This window comes from Halictus rubicundus, chromosome 4 (genome assembly GCF_050948215.1).
Source record: "Halictus rubicundus isolate RS-2024b chromosome 4, iyHalRubi1_principal, whole genome shotgun sequence".
NCBI classification, from domain to species: domain Eukaryota; kingdom Metazoa; phylum Arthropoda; class Insecta; order Hymenoptera; family Halictidae; genus Halictus; species Halictus rubicundus.
In genome coordinates, this window is record NC_135152.1 from 14,149,767 (window position 1) to 14,174,482 (window position 24,716).

Here is a 24,716-nt window from a genome sequence, read left to right on the forward strand (position 1 = left end):
GGGTGAAAATGTAACGAGCAAAACGTAGTTACATTTCGATCGCAGGTCGAAGGTCGAAGGCAAAGAATGGAAGGGAGCGACCGATCGACAACGTTCCAGGCAGTCGCGATATATTTATCAGGATGTTTAGATTTAGTAAAACAGTGGGCCAAAAATATATAGGGCAGTTAAACGGCACAGGAATAAATGGCCGGCTATTTTCACCGGCGTCGAAGAAATAAAAGTGTTTCAAAACAGCCCGTGGGTCACAAACCGCTGACACGGATTGTCTGTAGCTATTTATATCCAGACAGGAGAAAAATAGCCTGGCTCGCTGACGAATAGCTCTATCTTTGGTGCGAATCCGCCGCGAGCTATCGCAACGATGCGCTCGCGCGTGCCGAAACAACATTTCGAACGTGTCTTTGCCATTCTTGAGATGACCGGTCAGATTTGGAACTACTTTCAACGGCGTTCGGATTTACACTTTCCTTTGACGCGTCTCTCGATCACGTTTTACTATTTTCGATCACGGAAATCGTCAATTTAAGCGTTCGATAAACCGAACTTTCTTTCCTAATTTTCTATTTCGATGGAATTTGTTTTGTAGAACACCGAGTTAGTTTTTATGTATGGTCTGCACCAGATCGGTAACTTTTTAATTGTCGTAGAAAATAGAGGGTTAAAGTGAATTGCACCTCTTCGTTACTATTAAAACGATATTTCCCAAATGTGTACCTGAGTGGTTCAAACAGATGATAGTCACAAAGTGATCACTTGGACAGTGAAGGAATGTTGAAGAATAGTCCAATATATATTTTATTTTTCTAGTGCTCAAATCAGCTCGCAAACTGACTTAAATATTTTCCTGTGACTTCCACTTAGTCTTATCTACTATACTCGTAACGAATCGTAATCGCCACGTTCGATTCCGAGAACGACTTTCTCAGCAACGCCACTTTCGCGGGAGCTCTGAAACCGAGTATGTCTCTATCGATGCGGGAACAATGTTGACGTAGAATTGTTCCAATGTTAGCGTTCTAAGAAGATGGCCATTTCGCGTCGTTCTGCGAACAACTATTCTAAGGCACACCGGCGCGTTCGAAACCAAATGTATATCGGTCGTATCGGCGCAATCGATACCGCATTATAAACGTTCACACTGTCCACCCACTTGACGACCCAGCATTCAAAATAACGGATGAAATCATTCAGCATCGCCGGAGATGCGTAGCTTGGGTCGTGGCGCGTCGAAGCGTGGGTGAAAGATCAAAGAAAAACGCGGACTTCCGTTGACGTTGCACACCACTATTTCCGCGAATGATTTCACGCGAATCGCTGCCGCTTGACCTTCGTTTCCTAAAAGCAATCGCGAGATGCGTTTCTGGTTAAGTGGATCGGCCGTGCTCAAATAAACGACGGTGCATCTGCTACGGAACTAATGGCTCGAACAGATCTAGGATGATTGAAATAACTATTAAGCGCGCGAATTCGTGCCGTGCCGGGTTGAACGGCACTCGAATTTTATTTACGACTGACGTTTTTGTGAATAAATTTGCGTTCTCTTCTATGCGTCATTGCTACACGGATTTTATGCATTCACGACACAAATAAATTGGTGCCATTAAAAATAGCGGAAACATTAATAGAATAGAAGAATGTCAATGCATTTTCTGCAACTTATTAAGATCGTTAAAGAACAAACGAAATGGTTACTGGTTCCTGCAAGTGGTATCGATAATTTTTATTTTGCATAAATCGCCGTTTAGTTTTAGAAACTGTTCTTATGTTAAAAATACTTTTCTTAACCTCGCTAAAAATAATCACCCGAAACGAAATGGAAAAATTCATTAAGAAATCTGTGTATTCAGTCTTGGACAGATTTAACTGTTGAGGGCGGGTTTATCGATCGACGAAGTCACGCAAATGCCAAATGCCAAATGCTTTTTAAGCTTAGCATAAAAGTAAAAGAATTATTAATGAAGTATTTGCGTGCTCCGCTGCGTTCTTTGGTACAGGAAATGATACACCAAATATCTTCAAGATGATCTGGTGTAAAAAATCTTTTCTGCAGCACTTTTATTATTAGAAGTATAAATCCAGAGATATGATCCAAGAGTTTAACGCATTCGTGTTTGCATACTTAATTCTATGAAAATTAGAAAGGGCGGAATTTTTCATTCGTTGATAAGGAGGTTCCTTGTGGTAAAAATGTTATTCATTTGCACTTGTATGTGCTTTGATCGACAGTCTACAAATTTGTAAATTACAAGAAAATGTGTGTAGTAACAAATATCGATTTCTGTTTCAACTGGAAGGAATCTTTGAATCGATATATTAAACAATGCGAGTTTCCATGAAGATCTTCAAGCTTGTACGATTCGAGTGGACCTTCAGAAAGCATCTGATCGTCCGAAATTCATATGGTTCGCATTACACGGACAGTAAATCTTCTCGTGTCACGGAGGAACCGAGGGGTGAGAGGAAGAAGCATCATCGCGTCCAGCGAATGACTTCAATTGCTGAAACACTCGGTACGATGACGGCACTCAGTCTTCTAAAACGGCGAAACGAAAATTGATTTCTTCAAAATCGACACGGACAAACATTGCTTCGCGAAAATGACCGGTTTTCTATTCCACAATTATTGAAATTATAAAAACGTTTTCATAGGAAATTACTGAATTGACTTCTTCATTTAAGCACATATGACAATGAACATCGTACAAAGTTTAAGTAAAGTCAATCGTCTCCCTTCTATAAGACGTGTCATCTTTATATGTTTTGTGCTCGGTAGGTTTAGTGTTCAGTTATTAGCGGAATTTTTCGGGAAATACTACTCAAATATCACGCGACAAGATGTACATATTGATTCGTTATAGAAACACAATTTTAACTGTAAAAAGAAATGGTGGAACCTCTGTGATTTTCCAACCTGTTAGAGGGAGACTTTTTCGACTCGCTGCAAAACGACGTTGCAACGCGTGCGGCGTTGCGAAAGCACGGTTTATACGCGGTTATCGCGATTCTCGTTCTCCGATGAATGAGATTGTTGGCCGGTGAGTCACGGCGGCGTAGTAAAGTCTACGGCGTTAGTTAGCCCGCGAAAGAACGCGGCAGACGTCACCGTGCGAGAACCGGCGTGACGTGTCGCGCACCGTTGAAATTTTAAAACCACCGGAGGAGAGGACCGTCGCCGCGAAGGTCTTCTGGCTAACCGAGGTTTGCCGAATGCTAATTTATGGACACCGGTGGTATCGGTGCCAAGGCTGAGTCACGGTAGCGATCCGCCGCCCTCGCCTCGAAACCCGAACCCGAACCCGTCCCGCTGAAAATTCACTCGCGAGCCAAGCTTTCCGCGAACCCGTGCACCGGCGGATCATCAAATGGAATTCTATAAACGCTCGAACTGCATCGAGAGTGATTCAGTGCTCGACGTCACGACTGCAGATCGCCGGATTAAGTATGCTGATGAATCGCCGCCTGCTACATACTTTCTCGGTAAAGGTTCCCGCGAGGTTTTGCGAAAGCGACGACGACGTTAACCAGACTGTTATCGCTAACTACCGCACCGGCTATTTTTTGCGATTTGTTAGTTGCTAGAAGTCGTTCGAACGCAGAGTGTTTGATTGTATTGGAAGCACCTGTGGTTTCGGAACGATTTTATTAAGACTCGATATACATACGTCTTGAAAGTTCTTTCGTAATTTACTGGAGGTAGTCGAGATTCGGTTCATTCGTAATAAACCCGTTGCACTCGAAGCTATTTTGACTCCAGAATTCGGGAGTTTCAGCTGATTTAGTACAGTTTTGATACGTACGAACTTCTTCGTATCGGAGGTTCAACAATTTGTTAAACATGAAGGCGTTCAGTAGTGTAGGCATTGGTTTGAATTAGAGTACAGTAGAACCTCGCTGGTTCAAGGTTCAAGGTTATGGATCTCGTGGTGGGGATTATAGTCTACGTGGAACAAAAGGACACTACGAATCACTATGATCTGTTACCTAGATTTTTGTTCTACTGTCTATTATTTTTCAGTGACACCTGGTAGAGGGTTTTATAGAGCAAAATTCAATAAGTTATTTCGGTTTTCCTTACGTTTAGGTGCACTGGCATTTAACGCGTTGGAGGCACAGTGACTTTTTCTGACAAACTGCACGAAGATGTAATTGCAAGATGGCCGAACCTATTTTTTGGCACGAACAAACTTATGATGGTGCGGTCTCATTTTTCAATGGCGGAGCCATATCGAGCTCGCTTATCCGTCGACAAGGGTCCGGTGCCCGGCAAAAGGACACGGGAGATTAATGTCTGCCGAGACGGTCGCCGGGTATACCTTACGGGGAGCAAGCATCATCCCACATGGTGGCGGCCTTGCCTAAAACCCGGCATCTTACGAAACAGAGCACGTGGCTGCGGTGGCCATCGGGGTGTGGTCTCTCCGCGGTTTCTCCCGTTACATCATCACGAATATACGGCCAAGTCTAGTCATGCAGTTTCTGGGTGGCTGGCATTCCAATTTTCCCCTTTTCTTCCCCTTGATCCTCCGTGCTGCCCGCATCCAGGAGGATTCGTCGCGCGCGCCGCAGCATTACGTGGCGCGCATAATCGACCGCGAGTCTTAATTAACGTTCGCGATTATTCGTTGGCAGCCCGTTTGCCGGCGGAGCCGACTGCGTTACGCGCGCCGCATTAAATCGCTATACCGTACAGCTGCTGAATCTCTTGTACGGCACGTTTCCATTTTGGTCTACTGCCGCTGATTTATGATACGCGAGAGAGAGAGAGAGAGAGAGAGAGAGAGAGAGAGAGAGAGAGATCAACAGTTTACGATTGCTTACTCGAGCAGAGGCGATTTCTTTTTTTCTTTTTTTTCCGTTACAATCTGCCGCGTACGACATTCAAGGAAACACTCGGATCGCATTCGTTTCCTTCGAGCAATTATTAATTCGTTTGCATCGAGGCGTTATCGTTTCCTAAGTGCCTTCTTTTATAAGATAAATTCCCTTGCGGCTCGGGTGATAATTGAACGCTTCGCGCAATTCAATGAGGCTCCTCGTGAAAATGTGTGCAGGTGCTAACAAAAGTCAATTTTTATTTCGAAGAGTTCTCTCAGTCTGAGTTTTATGGAACGGTAAAAATGGAAATATACACGATCCACTTACAACGAGTTTTAGCAGGAAATGTAAAGCTCTTCGAAAATGGGAAAAAATACATGAACATTTGCCGTTGATTTATAATGTGTTCATAGTGCAGAAGTAGGTTTTGTATCCTTATTTCGGTTGGTGCGGAGGTGTGTTTATTCTCAGAGTAATGTGGGAAGTAATGGTCATTAATATCTCTGAAGGTAGAATTGTAACACAGTTCTGAAATGCTATTCTTACTGTGCGACGTGTTCTAACGATGCCTTGCTATGAATAACTAACTGGCTCCGCTAATTGCCTAAATTGTATTTCAAGTGTTCAGCTCCTATTTCGTTCACGATTGAGCGGTTATATCTGAAAGCTTTTTTTCATTACAATGAAACCAATAAATTCGGTGGAATATGAATTGTAAACTCCAGCTTTCTATCATGCTTTTGGTACTTGACACGAAAATAATGTTACATCACGTACAATATGCTACTACGTACTCGGAGATAATTATTATTCGAGAACTCATAAAACAGTACCTCCATACCAAATGAAACATTAAACTCGGAAGACAAAAACAGCGAAACGGCATTTCTTCTGCTACGTCCAGCCGCAAACATGCATAAATGTTTAATTCATTGTTATCATACATCAGGTGATATGATACCAGGTGATATTTCATGAAAATGACAAGAGTGTATTTGTTAAAACCTAATTGGTTTAATAGCTCCCAGTAAAAACACCTTAATAATTTCATTGATGCCGAGAGATCCCAAGTGAAATATTCGTAATTTTTCGCTAATTCTAACGTTGCGAATTATAGGGTGTAGAAAACATTTCCAAGTGGCATGACAATTCCTTCGCGAATAATTACCGCGAACCGCGAGTAATTACCGCGCGAGAAACGTAGCGCCGCGCGGTGTTTCCAGGTGAATGAAGACCAACATTGCGGTCAGAAATATTTCATTAGTCGTCCGAGCGTTTCTGGTTGCGACGGGAAAAGACCTCTCACGCCTCGGAGGCACAGTCGTCCTTAAACACGAGCATTTCCACGGAATGATAGTGTTCATTCCTGCAATTAACCGTTCGCAATCGTTGCTTCGAAGAACCGGGAAAACCGAGATCGAAAGTAACTGGGGGCGAAAGTCACATTGCAAGTGACTGAGAATCTGTCATAGACATTGCCCCAAATTCTGCGGTGCAAAATTACAGTCAAAGCAACAATGAAATTACTCCTGTAATCGACCAAACAATCCTTAAAATAGAAAAACTTCGTTGAAGGGCGTTCATTAAGTTCTTAACAAAATTGAAGACTTCGTGTAAAATATTGCCATACAAGCGCTTCTTTTTCCGTTAAGTTTCTTAACGGAAGTGAACCCTCCGACAACGGATTCCGGGTCTACTGTGACCCAGAGCATCAAAACCGTCATTCAATTATTCGGTTTCTACAAAATCTCGTGTACAGAAGAAGTACCTCAGAAGAATTGTTTAAAAAATCGAAAAAAGAATAAACGAATGGTCCTAAACGTTCTCAATTGTATAGTTATAACTGGACTTCAGATTTTCTTTCAAATTTCCTTTCTATCGTTACTGATTTAAAAAATTCTAATTCATTTTTCCGCAGTTTAGTTGCAACAATGGCCTGTCTTGCGGGGGTCGGTTCTTTTTGCCTGGTAGTAATATATAGCGAAGTCGTTAGTTTCGACGATGCGCGGATAGGGTGGGTCCTTGGGTTTCGCGGAAACGATTAATTTATGACTGGCGCCAGCGTCGCGGATTGGATAATGGCCAACGATGCGCGGAGCGCAGATTAATCACCGGCCGCGGGCACGTGCATTCACCTTGTCGAAAATGCACGGCACCTCGGCTAGAATGGGGTCGTCGAATAATACCGAACCGAAAATAACGAGGGGCGCGTCGCCCTTTATACAAATCCGCGGTATAAATATCGGCCGGGAACGGTCCCGTAATGGCCGGTTGATAAAGAACCGCCGCCGCAACACGGCGTAATCAGGGATACGATACAGCCGCGCGACGCGAAACGACGCGTGCATAAATTACGAGAAAATTGCCAATAACTCGGCCCGGTGTCCGGGCGGCGTTTGATCCCGGAATAGTTGGGGATTTATCGCCGAGATTCCCAGATTACGGTGTCGTTGCAGTAAAGAAGAATGTATCGCGAACACCCGCGGCGTTATCGGACCCGTGACCACGATCCGTGTCCTGTCCCACCCGTTTTCTATCGTTACACCGGCTCCACCGACGGCGCCGCGAGCGTAATCACGAAAAACCGACGACTATAAATTATTCGATTCGCGGGCCCAGTCTGGTAACCAGGCTCGTTTCTGCCTGGCCGCGAACGCTTGAAATCGAAAAATTCAGTCATACTTCGAACATTTCCGAATTTTTCGTCGTGCATTCTGAAATCTGTGGACTAAGTTTTCAAAAATAAAAATATCCAGCATCAATCGCAGGAGACGCTAGCCATTGTTGCTCTGCGGAAGAGAATCACAAAATTCTTTCCAGCTTTGTAACTAGAAAATAATAAATTGAGGTGGAAAATATGTTAGTCGATTTTCCTGATTTGCATCTCCTCTTAATTCGGATAGGGGACGATTCGGTGTCGTCGTTGTTCATCGAAATGAGCCCGGAGCCGCCACAAATCCTGCGCACGTCGCGCTGTTAAGCGTCTAAGATTCTCGGAAAGAGCCGCCACAAATTCCCATTGGGTTTCCGAAGGTCCGGGCAGTATGATTTCTCGTAATGCCCGCGACCGGGCATGGACAGCGTTCATTAGAAGGGAAGTGATTCCCCCGAAGTACAAACAGGAACGAATAGCCTCGAACGCGTTATAAATCGTCGGCAGGCCTCCCCACGTCGTGGGATCGGATTGTGATACGCCGATTAACCGGCCGAGGAAGATATAATCCCTCGGGTTCGACTCGTAACGGGGCGTAATGCATGAGCCGTATCGGCCTCTACGATATTACGTTTATTACGCGTTCCGCCGATACGCGGAGGACCGAATGGCGCCAACCAGCCGGCCACTCCACGCACCTACGTACCTTACACGTACCTTACGTACGAACACGAACACGAGAACCATCGCGAGCCCGTTCTCTCGTACCTTTGCTCTACGCGGCATTTATTTCCATTCGGGGAACATGCTCGCCCCGCGAGTCGCCTCGGAAAACTACGCTCGATCCGAAAAGTATCCGAACGCTGAAGAGTCACCGAAAAATTCGCCCCTTTTTGGAACTTTTTTAAAATGACAAGGATATTTTAAAATGACGAGGTTAAAGAATATACTAGAATATACCAGAATATAATAGAATATATCAGAATATACTAGAATATATCGGAATATACCAGAATATACCAGAATATACCAGAATATCACAGAATGTACCAGAATATACTAGAATATACTAGAATATACCAGAATATCACAGAATGTACCAGAATATACCAGAATATACTAGAAACTACCAGAATATACCAGAAAATACCAGAATATACCAGAATATAACAGAATATACCAGAATATACTAGAATATACTAGAATATACCAAAATATACCAGAATATACTAGGATATACCAGAATATATTAGAATATACCAGAATATAACATAATATACTATAATATACCAGAATATACTGGAATATATCAGAATATACCAGAATATACTAGAATATACCAGAATATCACAGAATATACCAAAATATACCAGAATATACTAGAAAATACCAGAATATACTAGGATATACCAGAATATATTAGAAGATACAAGAATATACTAGGATATACCAGAATATATTAGAATATACCAGAATATACCACAATATAGCAGAATATAACATAATATACTATAAGATACCAGAATATACCAAAATAGACCAGAATATACGAGAATATAAAAGAATATACCAGAATATAACATAATATACTATAATATACCAGAATATACCAAAATAGACCAGAATATACCAGAATATAACAGAATATACAAGAATATACCAGCATATATCATAATATAACAGAATATAACAGAATATACCAGAATATACCAGAATATACTAGAATATATCAGAATATACCGGAATATACTAGAATATACCAGAATATACAAGAATATACTAGAATATACCATGATATAACAGAATATAACAGAATATACTGGAATATACCAGAATGATCAACCTAAACCGTACGGACTATTAAGTCATTTTAGTCACTTTTTTCAGTCTTTAGATTTTCGGTGCCTGTATTCTATGCTATTGACCATATCCAAGTTACCACACAACAATATTTCAATAATTGTAATCCATTTCCAAGCAAGCCAGCTCCGATGAACGCAATTGCAACTTGCAACAGAGATCGTAAAACAGAGAGCTAATAACGATTCATGGTGTTAACATAGATAAACTTCTCGATAAAAACACCTCGAAACAGCTTCGAACAGTGCGTAAGCAGGTTAAAAGCAAACTAATGTTCATGAATTGCAATTTTATGAAGATGTATTCTCTATTCTGTATGAAAACTGTCAGTCATTTTTCAAGAAAACTAGTTCCCTGTATTTTAAATTATACCACATTCCACTCTGCGATATTAACCTTTTACTCTAATAATCTGGTTATTACGCTCCTCCTCTTGTGGATACTTTCAAGTAACAGCACGAACCGTTCGTTTCGAGAATATTATGAAGTTTACTGCTGCCTTCGAGGGGACACAATATGTTATAGGACATTGTCCGATCGATAGAGAAGAGGAGTCGGGCCGGAGGAATCGACAATTAACTCAATTTCATTCTTCGACATGACCCGCTCGTTCAATCAACTCGGTGCTCTCACAATTTGCGCCGTGTCGTTTATCGAAATCGATTGCTCGGAAGCGTGCAAAATTCGATTACACGGCCGTCCGTCTCACGTTCGACCGAAGGTCGAATCGAACCCTCGCTATACTCGATTTTGTGTTACTCGTCGCACGAAAGATCATGTCGATATTCGCTGAGAACGGAGTACAGTGAATTCTCGACATATGTCAACCATGCGGGTCTTGCCAGCGTCGTGTATCGTCCAGCAGGTTGGGGATAATTCCGCGACATTTACCATCCAGGCCTTGGCGACATATATAGGGAAATCACTGTAGTGACTCGATTCTTCGTCGCTCTCTCGATATTTAATTTAATCGTTCATTCCAATACTCCTCAAATACGTCTATAATTTCACTTCTGAATCGTTTCTCGTGATTTAACATGCATAATCATTTAGTCAATAATTAATTTAAAGTAGATTATTAGCTGTAGAGGTGAAAAATCCTTCTTGTTCATTTAAAATAGGTTATTTTTAAAGTTGAAAGGACTATTTAAACTGAATGTATTTGATCAATTTTCTTTGCTTTCTACGGAGTCCATCGGGATGGCTCATTTCTGAGACAGATCAAGCAATAGCACATTTGATAAAACATGCAAGAAAAGTCATAAAATCGTTAGCATCTACAAATACAAGTTTAGCTTTCATGTTCCAATTAGTTAGAATATAATAAACGTCCCATAACGACTTCTTGCAACACCGCGTGGCACATTTCCGCGCTACTTCCAGTAATTGTTATCTTGTGCAATAAAATGTTGCAGGACATTATTCAAACCCCGGCGATTACAAGGTATTATAAAATCAGCGATGCGACGAGCAAGCAGGAAGACCCTCCGACCAAACAAAATACAAATTGCGAGCATTTCACATGATAAATGTCCAGATAGTGCAATCACGGGGTTGCTAACGAGATGTGTTTCGCATGCTAGAGATGGCAATTAAGGCTATCCAAGGGATACGTGGACTTTCGCTGTTACGACCGAGGGAAACGAGGGGGAAAAAAAACCGGCATGGCGTCCGTGTATGAGAAAATCTGTTCGCAAGGAAACGCGTACCGGTGGCCTGTCCATGAATATGGAATTTCGCTGGAAATCGTGTACTCCGCGTCTCGGCTAATAAAACGTAATGGATTGAAATTTATGCATACCACGGGAGACCCTCGCTATCGGCCTTCTTTTTTTCAAATCGATTCTGTCACCTTGTTGACAGCGATCGGTAATGGAACACCGATATTATTAGCATACGATTTGCATACTTTTGTCAGACTAATCTTACCCGATCTCGATCTGTTGCGTTTCCTATCCCATCCGAGCCACCCGGTGCATCATGATTCCACGGTTCAATTCGATTCTGCGACGATTCGATCTCGGATTAATTGATTCTTATTAAGTTCGCTGGTTCGAGTCCCGTGCCCGCGAGTCTCCGTTATCGCGAACCGGCAAAAGTCGTGGCAAAGACGATGATCGGCGGCCGGCGCGGCGCGGCGCCGATACATCGAACCTCGACTAATTAGTAACATGAATTATTCATTACGGGGCCGGTCGCCCGTGGAAACCAACGATGACAGAACGTAACCAGGTGAGAGAGTTTTATGTTTTATTCGCGCGCGAAGTCTTAGGGAAACGGCCGACGACGCTTCTTTTCACGCGGAGGCACGGGGCGCCGCACATAATCGCTGTCCCACCGTGGAATTAACATAATGAAACGACCGTAAACGTCTTCATCTCGTGTTATGTTTCCTGTGTTGGCGACGGCCGAGCCTCCGCCCGCGGTTTTCGCGTTCCCAGCAGACCCGCCGCGCCGAACCATAAACTATAATACGAACGCGCGTTGCCACCCGACAGGATCAGGACAGGTCCTGCAGTCGAATGTGCAGTAGGTCAGAAAAGTAGTATCACGCTCGATACATTTTTTCCCTGTTGGTCTGTTAAATTGTTTACCAGCCGAGAGCCGAGGTCTCGATGTATACTAGAAGGTAATTTATTTAATGGGCTATTCTCGCGTGCAGGTCTAAAAGTGAGCTTTATGCATTTTTGTTTGACGTGAAACTTCTTGTAATGTGAAGAGACGACTTTGGACCAGAAGAAACTATTTTCTTTTAGTTGCATTTGCCTTATTTATTGATTCGGCAGCGTACAATCATACCAACGCGCTAATAGAAACCTTTTCTTCGTTTCTACACACCACTTTGGAATGGCAAAGCGGTGAATGAATAAACGATCAATTTTCGTGTACAAGGTTGCGACGGCAGCCTGTGAACGGTTCTATGTAAAGTCGTCCAGCATGTCCAGATCGATCACTATGTTTGCCAGTGGCTCGATACGGATCCGTTCGCGGTATTTACCAACAATATCGTCGTGCGGCCTCAGCCCGTGCGATCACGTACCGTTGTGTACCGTCAGCTTTCCCAAGTTCACTGAAATGTTAACAGGTACACAGGCGGAATGATAAATTCGCGAACGGTCTCCGTCGTCGATCGGTAGAAGTTCGCAGAAGCCCGATTACGCGATCGTTCGGCCGCGCCGTTCAAGCAAAGTTTATTTTGGCCTGCAGCCGAGTCTGATGTCATCGTCCTGATTGCTAGTTCAATCAAAGCCTCAAATCTAATCTCCGGCCGAACCGGTCGAATCGAATCCTTGACACATCCCGCGCAGAAGTGCAACGCACTGTTTCGTTTCTTTTTTTCCTGCTCCAAATTCCGCCGCGCGGATCAGCCCGCTCTCGGCCGATGCATTATTATAGCGTGCACAACGTTTCTTGGCACGAAAGAGTTTCGGTTTGACAGTGATTGCTGGGATTCTAGGATCGTGTGCTGCGGAACACGACTGCCAGATGAAACGGCCGGTACACGTATTCCACGTTCAGAGATCGAGTGGAGCATTAATGAACTCGTGCACTCATTTATTTTCCATTGTATTATAGTATAGGAGAGTTATTATCGCGGACGTCGCGCGCAGCTGTTTTGTTGGCCCCGTAGGAATTATTAGAACGTACGCGCAGATTGTTCAAATATACTAATTCGCCGGTCGAAGCGATGCGACATTTGCTGATTTGTTCATCCCGTAGGAATTATTAGGACGAACGTACAGAGTGTGCAAATGTGTGGAGAATTTATGCAGTGCTGGCTGCTTTGTTGATCTTATAAAAATTGTTAGTAGGTCGTGTATTTTGAAATGTCAGATTTTAAATCATTTGTAATGGTTTCGACAGAATTTTCAAGTATTTCGAGAATTCGTCTGACGAAGCAATGCAAAATTTGCTGATTTGTTCATACAGACTATACAAATGTGTAGAGAATTTATGTGACGAAGTAGTGCTAGCTGCTTTGTTGATCTTATAAAAATTGTTAGTAGATCGTGTAATATGAAATGTCGGATTTTAAATCGTTTGCAATTTGATCGTCCAAATGATTTGGACAGAATGTTCAAATATTTTGAGAGTTCGCCTGACGAAGCAATGCAAAATTTGCTGATTTGTTCATACAGACTGTACAAATGTGTAGAGAATTTATGTGACGAATGTAATATGGAATGTCGGATTTTAAATCATTTGCAATTTGATCGTGCAAATGGTCTCCTGATTGAATGATAGAAAGCCGGGTGTCACTTTTGTAATCAGTTCTAAAGACATTCAACTTCTCGATTGAGGCACCACTAAAAATTGCTCTAACATTATTAAAAATATAGTTTATATGATTAACTTTGTTTGTATCTAATAAATGACTAAACATTTAAATATTGTATGAGGTATTGTGTCAGTTTCACACAGACGAAACAGACTACGAGTTAAAATAATTCCCAGTGGAAGGTGTAGAATATGTTCGTAGAAATATTTGTTGTCGATGGATAACAATATCATAATTGGACTATGGATATAAGTTCTCACTTTTCTGTCCAGTTTTATGAGAATTAATTCCAGAGGAAAATTTCATTGACCAACAGGTCCCTCGTGAAATCATAGAAACGAAAGCACTATACAAGTTTCCTCGTATTTCGGACATCGCATGTGCCATAAGCGCATAGAGAACCGCGGTCTAATCGTAATGTATCGATATAATCGCGTATACGACAGGAGGACGGTGTTGCATCGAATAAGAATGAATCAAATCGTAATAAAATGATTTTATGCCGACATAACGAGGCACTTGATGCAAATGCGTAATTACACTGCTGCGCATTAAACCGCTGGACCATGGCTAGAGTAGGAACGATGAAACAAATAACTGGCTCTAAACAGCTCCCGTTGTACGCAGCATAATTTTCAACAGGCAATATACGATTGCGTTCTCGAGTTCTGAATGAAACCTGCACTGCAAATCGCAAACTTCCCCCCCCCCCCCATTTGTTCCTGATAAAAATGTCCTCCTTTCTGCAATCGATGCGATCAAACCGTGACAACAAACCGCATATTATTCGAAGATAATAAGAGAGAACCTCGCGCAGTCTTAACCTCTCAAGATCGCATCGAAGTCACCCTGAAGTTCCCAAAGGAAATCAAAATCCACAAACCGAGCGGTCTCTTATGTTCCTGATAAAAAAAGTCCTCCTTTCTGCAATCGATGCGATCAAACCGCATATTATTCGAAGATAATAAGAGAGAACCTCGCGCAGTCTTAACCTCTCAAGATCGCATCGAAGTCACCCTGAAGTTCCCAAAGGAAATCAAAATCCACAAACCGAGCGGTCTCTTATGTTTACGCGCAGAAAGATATAAAAATAAAAATCGCGCAGTGACATTGTAAGATTTCCGTGAGAACCAAGGCGACAAGTTCAGCGCGCGAATCGCGGGGCAATCGCCATAAACGCGGAACCGTGTGACAGGGGAATGCGAAAATCGCGCGCGCGCGCGCGCGCACAAGGTATACCTTTCTCTGTGACCCCTAGCAGATCCTTCTTCTTCCGCTTTCCTCGCACAGTTTAACTTGCACTCCGCCTTTCTCTCCGTTATTCCGCTTGACCTCAAAGACGCGCGGGCACCGGCGAGCGGGCGCGTGACCGGCGGATGCCCGTCGACGGACCGGAAGACACCGGTACCAATTTGCGAACAGTTTCGCGGTAGATTCCGCGTTCACTGGGATTCGCGAGCGATATCGCTCGAAGAGGATCGCGCGAAAAGTTGGTGGTAGCAGCGAGCTTTCCGGACCCGCGAACGCCGCACGCTTCGAATCCCACGAGGTGACTCGAGGCCGACACGCAGCCGCGAAAGAGGACCGACTGGATTTTCACGTGCGTTTATCGATCGCACACGCACTCTCACGCACCTATCCACCGAACCTTTCGCGCGCGAGCTTCGAAAAGCAATGCAAGCGCGAACCGACACCGACACGGGAGCCTCTCGTTCCTTCCTACGTTCCTTCGCTCGCTCCTTCTTCCGCCGACGAGCTTCAACGTCGGCTTTCTCGCTCGGTTTTTCTCTCTTTCTCGCTCAATCATCCCGGGGCCTCTCCGTCCCGCTTCTCATTTCTGACTTTTACCTTTCTCGCTCTCTCCCCCTCTCGCCCAGCTCGTTCACCCTCTTCCTCGATCACTCGCTCGAGCCTATTCCGCGTCTTTATCCCCTATTCCTTCAATCCGACTTCTCTCGTTCCGTTCCTCCGCTTCTGCTCGTTCCACATTGCTCACCTTTCTCGCTCTATCCTCGGACACCGTCGACGGACCGTCCTTCTCCCGCGTTTTCATTATCGTTCGCTCTGTCCTCCTCCGTTTGATCCTCTGCTTCCCCTCCACAACCGACCGAGAGGTCTCTCCCTACTATCAAGCCTCTATCTCCCACCGCTTTGGTATACCTTGCTCACTTTCCGTCTCCCGCCGGCCACCCACAGCTCTCTGTCTCTCTTCTCCTCGAACAGTCCCGTCTTCCATGTATTCCTCTCTCGGCTCGAACCGCAGTCGATCTATTTTCTTCTCTTTTTCGATCGACGGTTTTGCCGCTCTCCTTGTCTCCTCCCGGAGGACCGTGGACCCCCTTCGACGAAATACGCGCTCGCGGGGGTCCCACTCGTCGCCGTTTCATCCACGATTACTATCATTTATGGCGGCCGGGCTCGGACTATGGAACACCGAGCCGGACTAGCCGGAAACGTATTTTGCCTTTGATATTTACATTTTACTACGATCCCACGTCTCCGGGAGCATAGCCGTCTGGGATTCTGTCGATCAGCTCAGATACCGGAAGCCTATCAGCCGTATTTGTCGATGACTGCGATGCGACAATACAGAAATTTCTTACGTTCGATACATGAACGGAAACTGAACGATGAGCCATGAAAATAGTAATTCTTTGGTAGGTGCGCCATACTCCATCGAGGTGCATTTGCGAAGTGCTTGAGAAGCCATCCCAATTTGTTTTGCATCAGCCAGAATAAACAAGGAAAATTTCTTTTTTCTCCAGCAAACATTTCTACGGACATTGGAACATACGTATGTTGCACATTGGGACAAGTGCGAATTCTTTTGGCAATTGTCGCAACCGAAGTACTCGTGCAGACGATTGTGCTAGTCTTTCTGAGTGGTTGCATTGTTCTTTTGCGATTAACGTGATTTTGTTCTTTCGTCGAAGAGGATTTCGACGGCCCGCGTACACGGACATTCGAATTGACGGAATCTCAGGAATTCGAGAGTCCAAACAGCTTGAAATTACAAACAGAACGCTGCTGACCTAGTCGGAAACTATCTGTTTAAAGTTGCGCCGACGAAGACATAAAATTTAGCATACGTGGATCACGCGTTAGGGGAACTCGAGGCATTCCGGTGCCTTAACATTCGACATGTATAGAGTTTCAAACGAACGACGTTATTACGACGACGGTTTATCTGTTTGGAAGATAAGTGGTCGGGAAAATTAAATTTATTACGAATGAATCCGTGAGTTTACAAATTCCTCGGAATTTCTGTCCGATACTGTGTTTGAAACAAATTGTACCGATTTCAAGAGAACGTAAGTTTGTAATCACGTTTGCTGAATTTTAAGAGATCGTTGGACAAACTTTCTCTCGGCTCGAAGCTAACATTTTGAGAAACAGTGTGGGGGGGGGGGGGGGAACTGTTGCTTCTTATCTTTCGTAAAGTAATCAGCAAGTTGAGTTTGTTAGTTTGTAACTGGTCAGTTCAGTTTATCGATTTGTGAAGCATAATGTCTGTTTTTGTCGATTTAAGGAACGATTAAAAAGCTTCGACCGGTCTCGTGATCGAATACGTTTCATCTGGGATTAGCTGAAGAGGCGAATACTTTTGTGCCAATGAAACGCGCTTGGAACAAGTACTGCGACTCGTTAGAAAGTACTCGTGTACAGACTCACTCAAATGTCCGGAGCACCTTCCTATCTTCGGACGAACCAAATTTTTTCAAACAATCTGACTGTATTCGAAATATCAGAAAAGGGATTACAAATTTCAGGGGACATCAAATTAAAACACTGTGGGGTTGCAATCCCTTGAAATATTGCAACGAACCATATTTTATTTCAATTTGCCCTGTACTCGAAAATTCAAAAACGGCACTTCCAATTTCCCTTATTCGGAGTACTCAATAAAATAAAATAAAATCTCAAACGTCACAAACCTTCTTACTGTGGTCAAACGTATGTGGAGAAAACTGATCCAGCGCATCAAAGCTGAAGAGCAACAGCACCTCGGTACCAAATTACGGTTTTTTAATTCGAATCCGCGCATGGCCCGTCGGGGGTCATCGACCTGGGCACCGAGCGTGTCTCGAAAAACCATTGACTCTTAAGTAACCGATGATCTCCGTGTAAGCGAAACTTACTTATTCATTAACCGGTGGACAGCGTGTCACGCGGATATAAACGTTCGGTTCCGTCCGCGTGAGACGCGAATTATTTTTAACACGGAGAAAACGAAATTGAAGGTGACACCCCTGTCTGCCCTCGGAGTCCTCGAAAGTCCCCTTGGGCACGATAAATGATTTATCTCCGTGTCCCTCGCCGTTGATTCCCGTCGTTGGTGTCCATCCGAGGAGGGGAAGGGGCACGCGTACAACAGCGGTGCTCAGGGACGCAGTTTCGCGACACCCACGTGCCGGTTTCGCACACGTGCGTCGACGCGTGCAGTTTCAGTTTGAGCACTGCTCTCTCTCTCTACCGATGCGAAGCATCGGGGCTGTCGGCCTATGGCTGCCCGGACACGAACACGAAGGGGCAATCCATTAAACAGCCACTTCCTTTTTCTACGCCTGCCTGTAAAAACACTCTTCGACAATCATACAAGTCGCTATATATTGTAGATCCATACAAATCTACGGTGCTGGGAAGAATTTCTTCAAAATCAATGCTCCTGATGTGGAATGCCCTAATGTCTCTATAGAAATGTGTCCCGATAGTGCACGGTGGGCCAGAATCGCAAAAAGTTGGTCAAAATTCTAGTAAAAAATGTCTGATCAACGTAGGTCCTAAAAGCTATCCTCCCTCTTTGAAATCAACTTTCGTTATTTATTGTTGTTTCATACCATAACAGGTTCTCTTGGCAACACATTGAATGTAACTAGTACTTCCAACTTTGCTGTGTCAAAAGCAAAATATAATATGAAACGCTAATAAGCAATAACAGTTGATTTTACACTCCTCATTATTCACTTACACTTTCATTTTTCACTCCCCTCGGTGGGTACTATAAGGTCAGACCTTTTTTATCCGCCTGTATATTATTAATTACAAACGGAACGGTTTTAGGAAATATTAGAGAGAGAGTAGAGTCTAGTTCCGGTATTGTTTATTTGTTAGAATGAGAAACTGTGTTTGTAGAACTACCCCTACAGGGGGTGTTTCAACCTAAGAAATTGAAACTTTGCCAGTTGATTTCGAATGTGATTTTGAGTCCCGTATCGCGAATGGATTTGACGAAAATTCACAGGTAAACAGACAGGTGACACGAATGCATTTTACATTCCGGGAATAGATAGAGCAGCGCACAGGATGCGATCGAGACTGGTCAGAGGATTAAAGGCAATATCAACCACTTAGTCACGGTAGACTTCTTTCTATCAACGAGAATACCGCGGTTATCTATGCTAACGGGACGAGTCGGAGATCATTCACGTTTCATGCTGTCCTACCCCTCATCTCTTCGTTCGATCATCGTGGAATTGGAGGAAATTCGTGGTAGAGATTATGGTCCCCACCGTAGCCCGTTTTCGAAAGAGGAAAATGGAGGAAAGTCTATCCACTTGCTGTCATCTATTAGATTCGAGCGGGATAGAGAACTATCGTGACCATCAATGTGCTGGATTATTTAGACTCCAATAACTAATTAAGAGAACTAGGTACTTGAGGGTAATTGGGTCGGTCATTTAAGAAATCGTGTATCACCTTCAAACTCTATTAAATTTTGGAAGTGATACTGAAATAAATTAGAAGTCTTTAATTAAGTTTCCCGTAAAATAAGCTTTCGTTTAAACGCAACTTGTAATCGATACAGTGTGCGCATGTAGTACAGTTTAACAATAACGAAAACTAGAAGCGGCTAGAACTTTCTTTACCTGATAGATATATCCTTTAAAAAAGGCTAGCGTGAAAAATCATGTGTGCCCTGAACGTGTGTACACTGAATACAGTGAGTTCTCGATATATGTCAACAATACGGGTCTTGGCAGCGTCGTGTATCGTCCAGGAGACATAACCGACCCGTGTTATGTTTACCGAGGCCTCTCGAGTGGTGGGGATAATTCCGCGACGTTTATCATCCAGGCCTCGGCGACATATATAGAGAAATCACCGTATATGTGTACACGGTAAACAAAATCTTGTGGACATTGGTGTGGCAATCAACGGGTCAATAAAGAAAAGAAAGAATTGAAAAATACTTGAAACGTTTTAAACAGAGGCAAGTTTACGTAAACGAGAACCGGTACGATCAGACAGCGTGTACGGTTTCGAGGGAAACGATTTTTTCCACGACCGTGGAAATTGGAGGTAGATAAGTTTTCACGAACAGCCAACTGGAAGAGACTTTCGCGGAACTGAATGACACACGGCAATGCTATCGGCGTGTAATAATCTTTTCCGGCCCACGTGAATATTGTAGACTGCTTAATCAACCGCCTGCGTATCGGCAGACTTTGATCTTCATTCACAGATGTCGGTTAATGTATTCGATTATGGAAGACAGGCCCGAGACCGCCGTAGGCGTCCCATCGGGGGACTGGTTTCCGTCGATCTTAGATTGGAATGCAGAATTCCCACCGTTATTGTTAATCGAACCCCTGCCGGTACACGGTGACACGCGTTCAGTAATAATTAACATAGCGTATTTATTAAACCGGCTACACCAAGCGGCAAAGTGAATTTGATACGCAAGAAACGGGCTGCGGATGCTTTTATAAAATCATTTACAGTACACTCGACTTCACGAAATGCAATAAAGTTTCATATTAGTTTGATCATGCGCCTTTCTTCCTCATATTTTTTAAACAATTAAAAACCGCTGGTAAAGATTCTCGTATAAGTCTGCACTTGCAGCTTCATTTCGAATCAGTGTTTGATGGAGTATTTTCGTGTCGTACATCATTTTAATTTTATACTGTTATGCAACTGAATTAATCCTTTGCACTCGAAGCTAATCTAACACCAAAACGAAACCTTTCTTCCGACCTAGAATATTTCCCTTCTATATATTTGTTTTTTCATGTTATACAAAATGGAGCAACTTACTCGTACAATACTGAAGTGTTTAGTAATTTATTAAACACAAACAAATTTAACCCCTTCCCGTACTTTAACGAGTCTGACTCGTGATAAAGATTTTGGCACGAACGTAAACACCACGAGTACGACTCGTGGACTGAAAATCACTGTATCACAAGTATTTACATTTCGGCTAGTATCGCAACTGTTTTCGAGCATCACTCTGGTCTGTTTACCGCGCATTGACCCCTACCGTTTGGTCCCGGATTTCGTCGAACTAAGTGGCACGGGAAGGGGTTAATAATGTGAAAAATATTTTGAATAATGACACAGCCATTTTCAAGGGTCAAATATAGAGAGTGCAGCAATTTCAATCAGCAGAACACATTAAGATTCCCAAACACGAAGTCACAGGAGTTCAAAGATTTCAATTTTCCGGTTACGGAGCAGCGTTCCTTTGATTTCGTGGAGTACGGTAATTAATTCCGAGTAATTTGAAATTGCACGAATATCTGGGATCCAACAAAAAGGTCTGAATCGTGGTCGTATGTAGCTCTTGTTCGATGGTCCCGGAGTCCGGCGCCGGCAGCCTGTGCCATAAACAGCCGGGCTCCGTGGTGACTCGTCGCGTAATCGTATCGTCGCGTTAATTATATCCTTCGATTATCTTCTTTTGCAGGTGAGCGCATCTCGTTATCCGGTCGTGGTGAAACTCGGACACGCCCACGGGGGAGTGGGGAAAGCCCGTGCCGAGACGAATCAGGAGTTTCTGGATCTGGCCTCGTTGGCTGCACTGGCGAACACCTACTGCACCGCGGAGCCGTACGTCGAGACCAAGTACGACGTGCACGTGCAGAAAATCGGCAATAACTACAAAGCGTTCATGTGAGTGTCGCCGGGACCACGTTTCCCGCTGACCCGTTCGAACCGCGTCGTCTATCCACCACTGGCGTCAATAATCCGCGATAAATACGAGTCGAGAACAAAGTCCGCAATGTTTCCTCCATGTAGCAATATATACGCATACTTCGCTCGACAATGTTGCTCGATCATCAACGGGTAGGTGGACATATAGAACCGGTGGGTTACAATGCTCTAAAATAAATGACCACCGAACGCCTCTCATTGAAATTAACAATTGAATAGTGTGTGGCTACAGGCGTGTCGGAGCCACGGCCTATAACTGACAGAACCATGATTAATGTACGCTAGCATTTTTTCAATAGTCCAGCCCGTCTTGTTCTTCGGCTCCGGCGAAGTATAAATCATTGGAACACCCAGTAGAACGACAATAATCGCGGACGATTAGTCTTGGATATTTTCATTGCAGATTGCTTGTTGTTCTTTCAACTTCAAAGAAATTGACGGTTCATCGTTCTTTTTTTTTTTTTTCTTTTCTTTCGATTCCTATGATTAATGTAGAAGTTGGCACACTCTTTGAGCGGCTCGATGCAAAAGTTTGCCAATAATCGAGACTGTCAATTAGAAATGATTAAATGTGACGCGTTGAGGGATTGATGTCTCGCCTCGACCTCACCGGTTGCGAGTTAATTGACCGAGCAACCGCGATGAATGCGTAAATCATTGCGCGGCGGGACTTCCGAAGACGAATAGCATGAAACCGTTGCCGGTTACTGCACGCAGGCGGAAGAGCATAAGCGGAAACTGGAAGTCCAACACCGGTTCGGCGATGTTGGAGCAATTAGCCGTCAGCGAGAAACACCGTACATGGATCGATCACGTGTCGCAATTGTTTGGCGGATTGGATATCTGCGCGATCGAGCTGCTCGTCGGGAAGGACGGCCGGGAGTACATAATCGAAGTAAACGACAGCGCTTTGTCGTTAATGGGGGACACACAGGAAGAGGATCGTCGTCACATCGCAGACCTCGTTACCGCTAAGATGCAGGTAAGGGACGGGTTTAATGTTTTCCTAACGGTTCACCTTATGGGTACATCTATCAAGGTGTCCTTGCAGGCAGATTGAACATTTCACATGCGTTCGTCATAAAAATCACTCGGCGAAATACCAAACTGTAAAGACAGAAGACCTCAGCACCGTCTACCATCTCGTAGTTTAAACAAAACTAGTCAATTTCTCTTATTCGAAGTCGTAGAGCAAACATAACGTTCGTGGAGTCCTCGAGTTTGCCAAATTGTTTTAATATTTCATAAAGAAAATACAAATGGTGGTAGCGAACGTGTTAAGAATACACTCGCTAGAGAATCTCGAATGAAAATGTTGTCAGCACAATTTAAAGCAGTGGACATATTAAAAAGATTAAAGGGCACCGCGGTATTGGTTTTAGCTTAATAAAATAATTAACACGTTGAACGCCACGTCACCCATATGTGGGTGAGGGAATTATTTGTGTACGTTTTAAAAGGAATTTTTACGTTGATATATTCATTGTACCAAACTTGCTTAGGATCTGTAATATGCAGGATAGTTGGAGGACTACTCAGTATCATACATTTAATTTTCTTCAATTTTTATTTCATTAAATAACTTTGATTTTATGGAATTTTTGGGGTTTCTAGTTTGGCGATCAAAGTGTTAACAGAAGAGACATTTTTATTTCCCTCCTGGGTCTCGGAATCAGTGCAAATATTTTATGTTTCGCATAAAGATCCACAGTCCAGCGATCATTGAATTGACCACAAAATGCGCTACGATATTACCAGAACCAGCTTGACCTTGAAATTCCCACCACTATTTTGTTCCTGAAAGTACCTTTGCTATGTCCTTGTTCACACGAAACGAGTTTCAATGGACAACGGATATTAACATTGAGATAATGTTCCAGGTATGTTGCCGACCTCCAAGCGTGTTGACGAAAACAGGGTCGAGAGGGTCAATAACTGGCACCAGTCAAGCAACGAGTCCAGTCGAAGATCGCACGGTGCCACCACCCGTACCTTTGGGATCCCATGGGAGCATAGGATCCATGGCAAGCATAGGAAGCATAGGGTCTGTAGGGTCTACAGCTGCTATAACGACCGACACCACGACCACGGACAGCCACCATCAACTGCAGCGCCGTGATTCTCAAGGTTCGTACATCTGTGACAACCACCTCTTCTTCAAGTAGACAGCTGAAGTGACAGAAATGAAATTAGACAGTTAGCATCGAGACAGCGAATCTTTATGGAAAAGAAAAATTGTCCGGTTAAATGAAATGTTGATATGACGATCTGTTGATGTGTAAAATGATTAATTACGCGTTCTTTGACACGCAGCATCGCAATCGAGCACAGTGAGCAGCGCACCATCCGTCGGACGACGTCCCGAAGATCCGCCACCGCCCAGAGTACCTTTCCACCGGCAAGGAAGCCAAACCCAGAACGAAGACTCCGAGGACACCATGAAGAATCTTCGGAAGACGTTCGCCGGCATCTTCGGCGACATGTAAATTCATCGAACGAAAGTACTGGAGCAAAGGAGATCTCCACAAAGCTTGTTTCACGTTAGATCAGTATGTAACTGAACGATGCAACACCGAATCTATTATAATAGAAAACGATTTTACGTTACCTATCATCTACAATGATCTGTTGCTGTTCCGCCGAGATTCTATCGACTATATTGGGCTGGCCTGATTTAGATTAGCTTACACACCGATTCTATTTCGCTAGATACTCGAGATCGATTCCGCGAGCGAGCGCGAGACATCGATACCTCTATATACATATATATTTGCAGATCACCGAGCGCGATTAAACGACGTCTAGCGTCTCGCACGGGACGCGACACGCAACGATGTAAATTTTTGCTAACGGTCCACGGCGATGTGTATAAACATAAACATAACTCGTTAAAAAAAAGAAATGAAAAAAAAAATACCATTCGTTTACCGATTAACGATTCGTCCTTTACCCTGTACCTCTGCATTCCGATTGAATTCGTTCGAGCGAATCGATGATTTTTCTTCGTATCCTTGGTTTCCGATTAATTCGTTCGGTTCTCTTGAGTATTTAACGTATGAGTTCCGTCAAAATTAACTACGTGTTTCGATACTGGGTGGGGTTAGACGAAAAATTCACCGGGGGATTTAAGAGAAAAAGTCGTGGTCGTTTATGTATATTAATGAAGTG

At 43.6% G+C, this 24,716-nt stretch overlaps 2 protein-coding genes across 3 annotated transcripts in view; one reads left to right on the forward strand and one right to left on the reverse strand.

Moving 5' to 3' along the window:
* Timp (Tissue inhibitor of metalloproteases) overlaps positions 1–15,285 on the reverse strand; it is a 46,709-nt gene extending 31,424 nt beyond the window's left edge. Inside the window, exon 1 of the mRNA XM_076787040.1 lies at positions 14,850–15,285. The gene's annotated coding sequence lies outside the window, so the exon portion shown is untranslated. The remainder of the gene's footprint in view (positions 1–14,849) is intronic.
* Syn (synapsin) overlaps positions 1–24,716 on the forward strand; it is a 65,450-nt gene extending 40,734 nt beyond the window's left edge. For both annotated transcript variants that reach the window (XM_076787007.1, XM_076787008.1), the window contains 4 exons: positions 21,301–21,506; positions 22,266–22,530; positions 23,429–23,675; positions 23,862–24,716. In XM_076787007.1, coding sequence (XP_076643122.1) covers positions 21,301–21,506; positions 22,266–22,530; positions 23,429–23,675; positions 23,862–24,034 — 891 coding nt within the window. In that variant the 3' untranslated portion in view covers positions 24,035–24,716. The remainder of the gene's footprint in view (positions 1–21,300; positions 21,507–22,265; positions 22,531–23,428; positions 23,676–23,861) is intronic.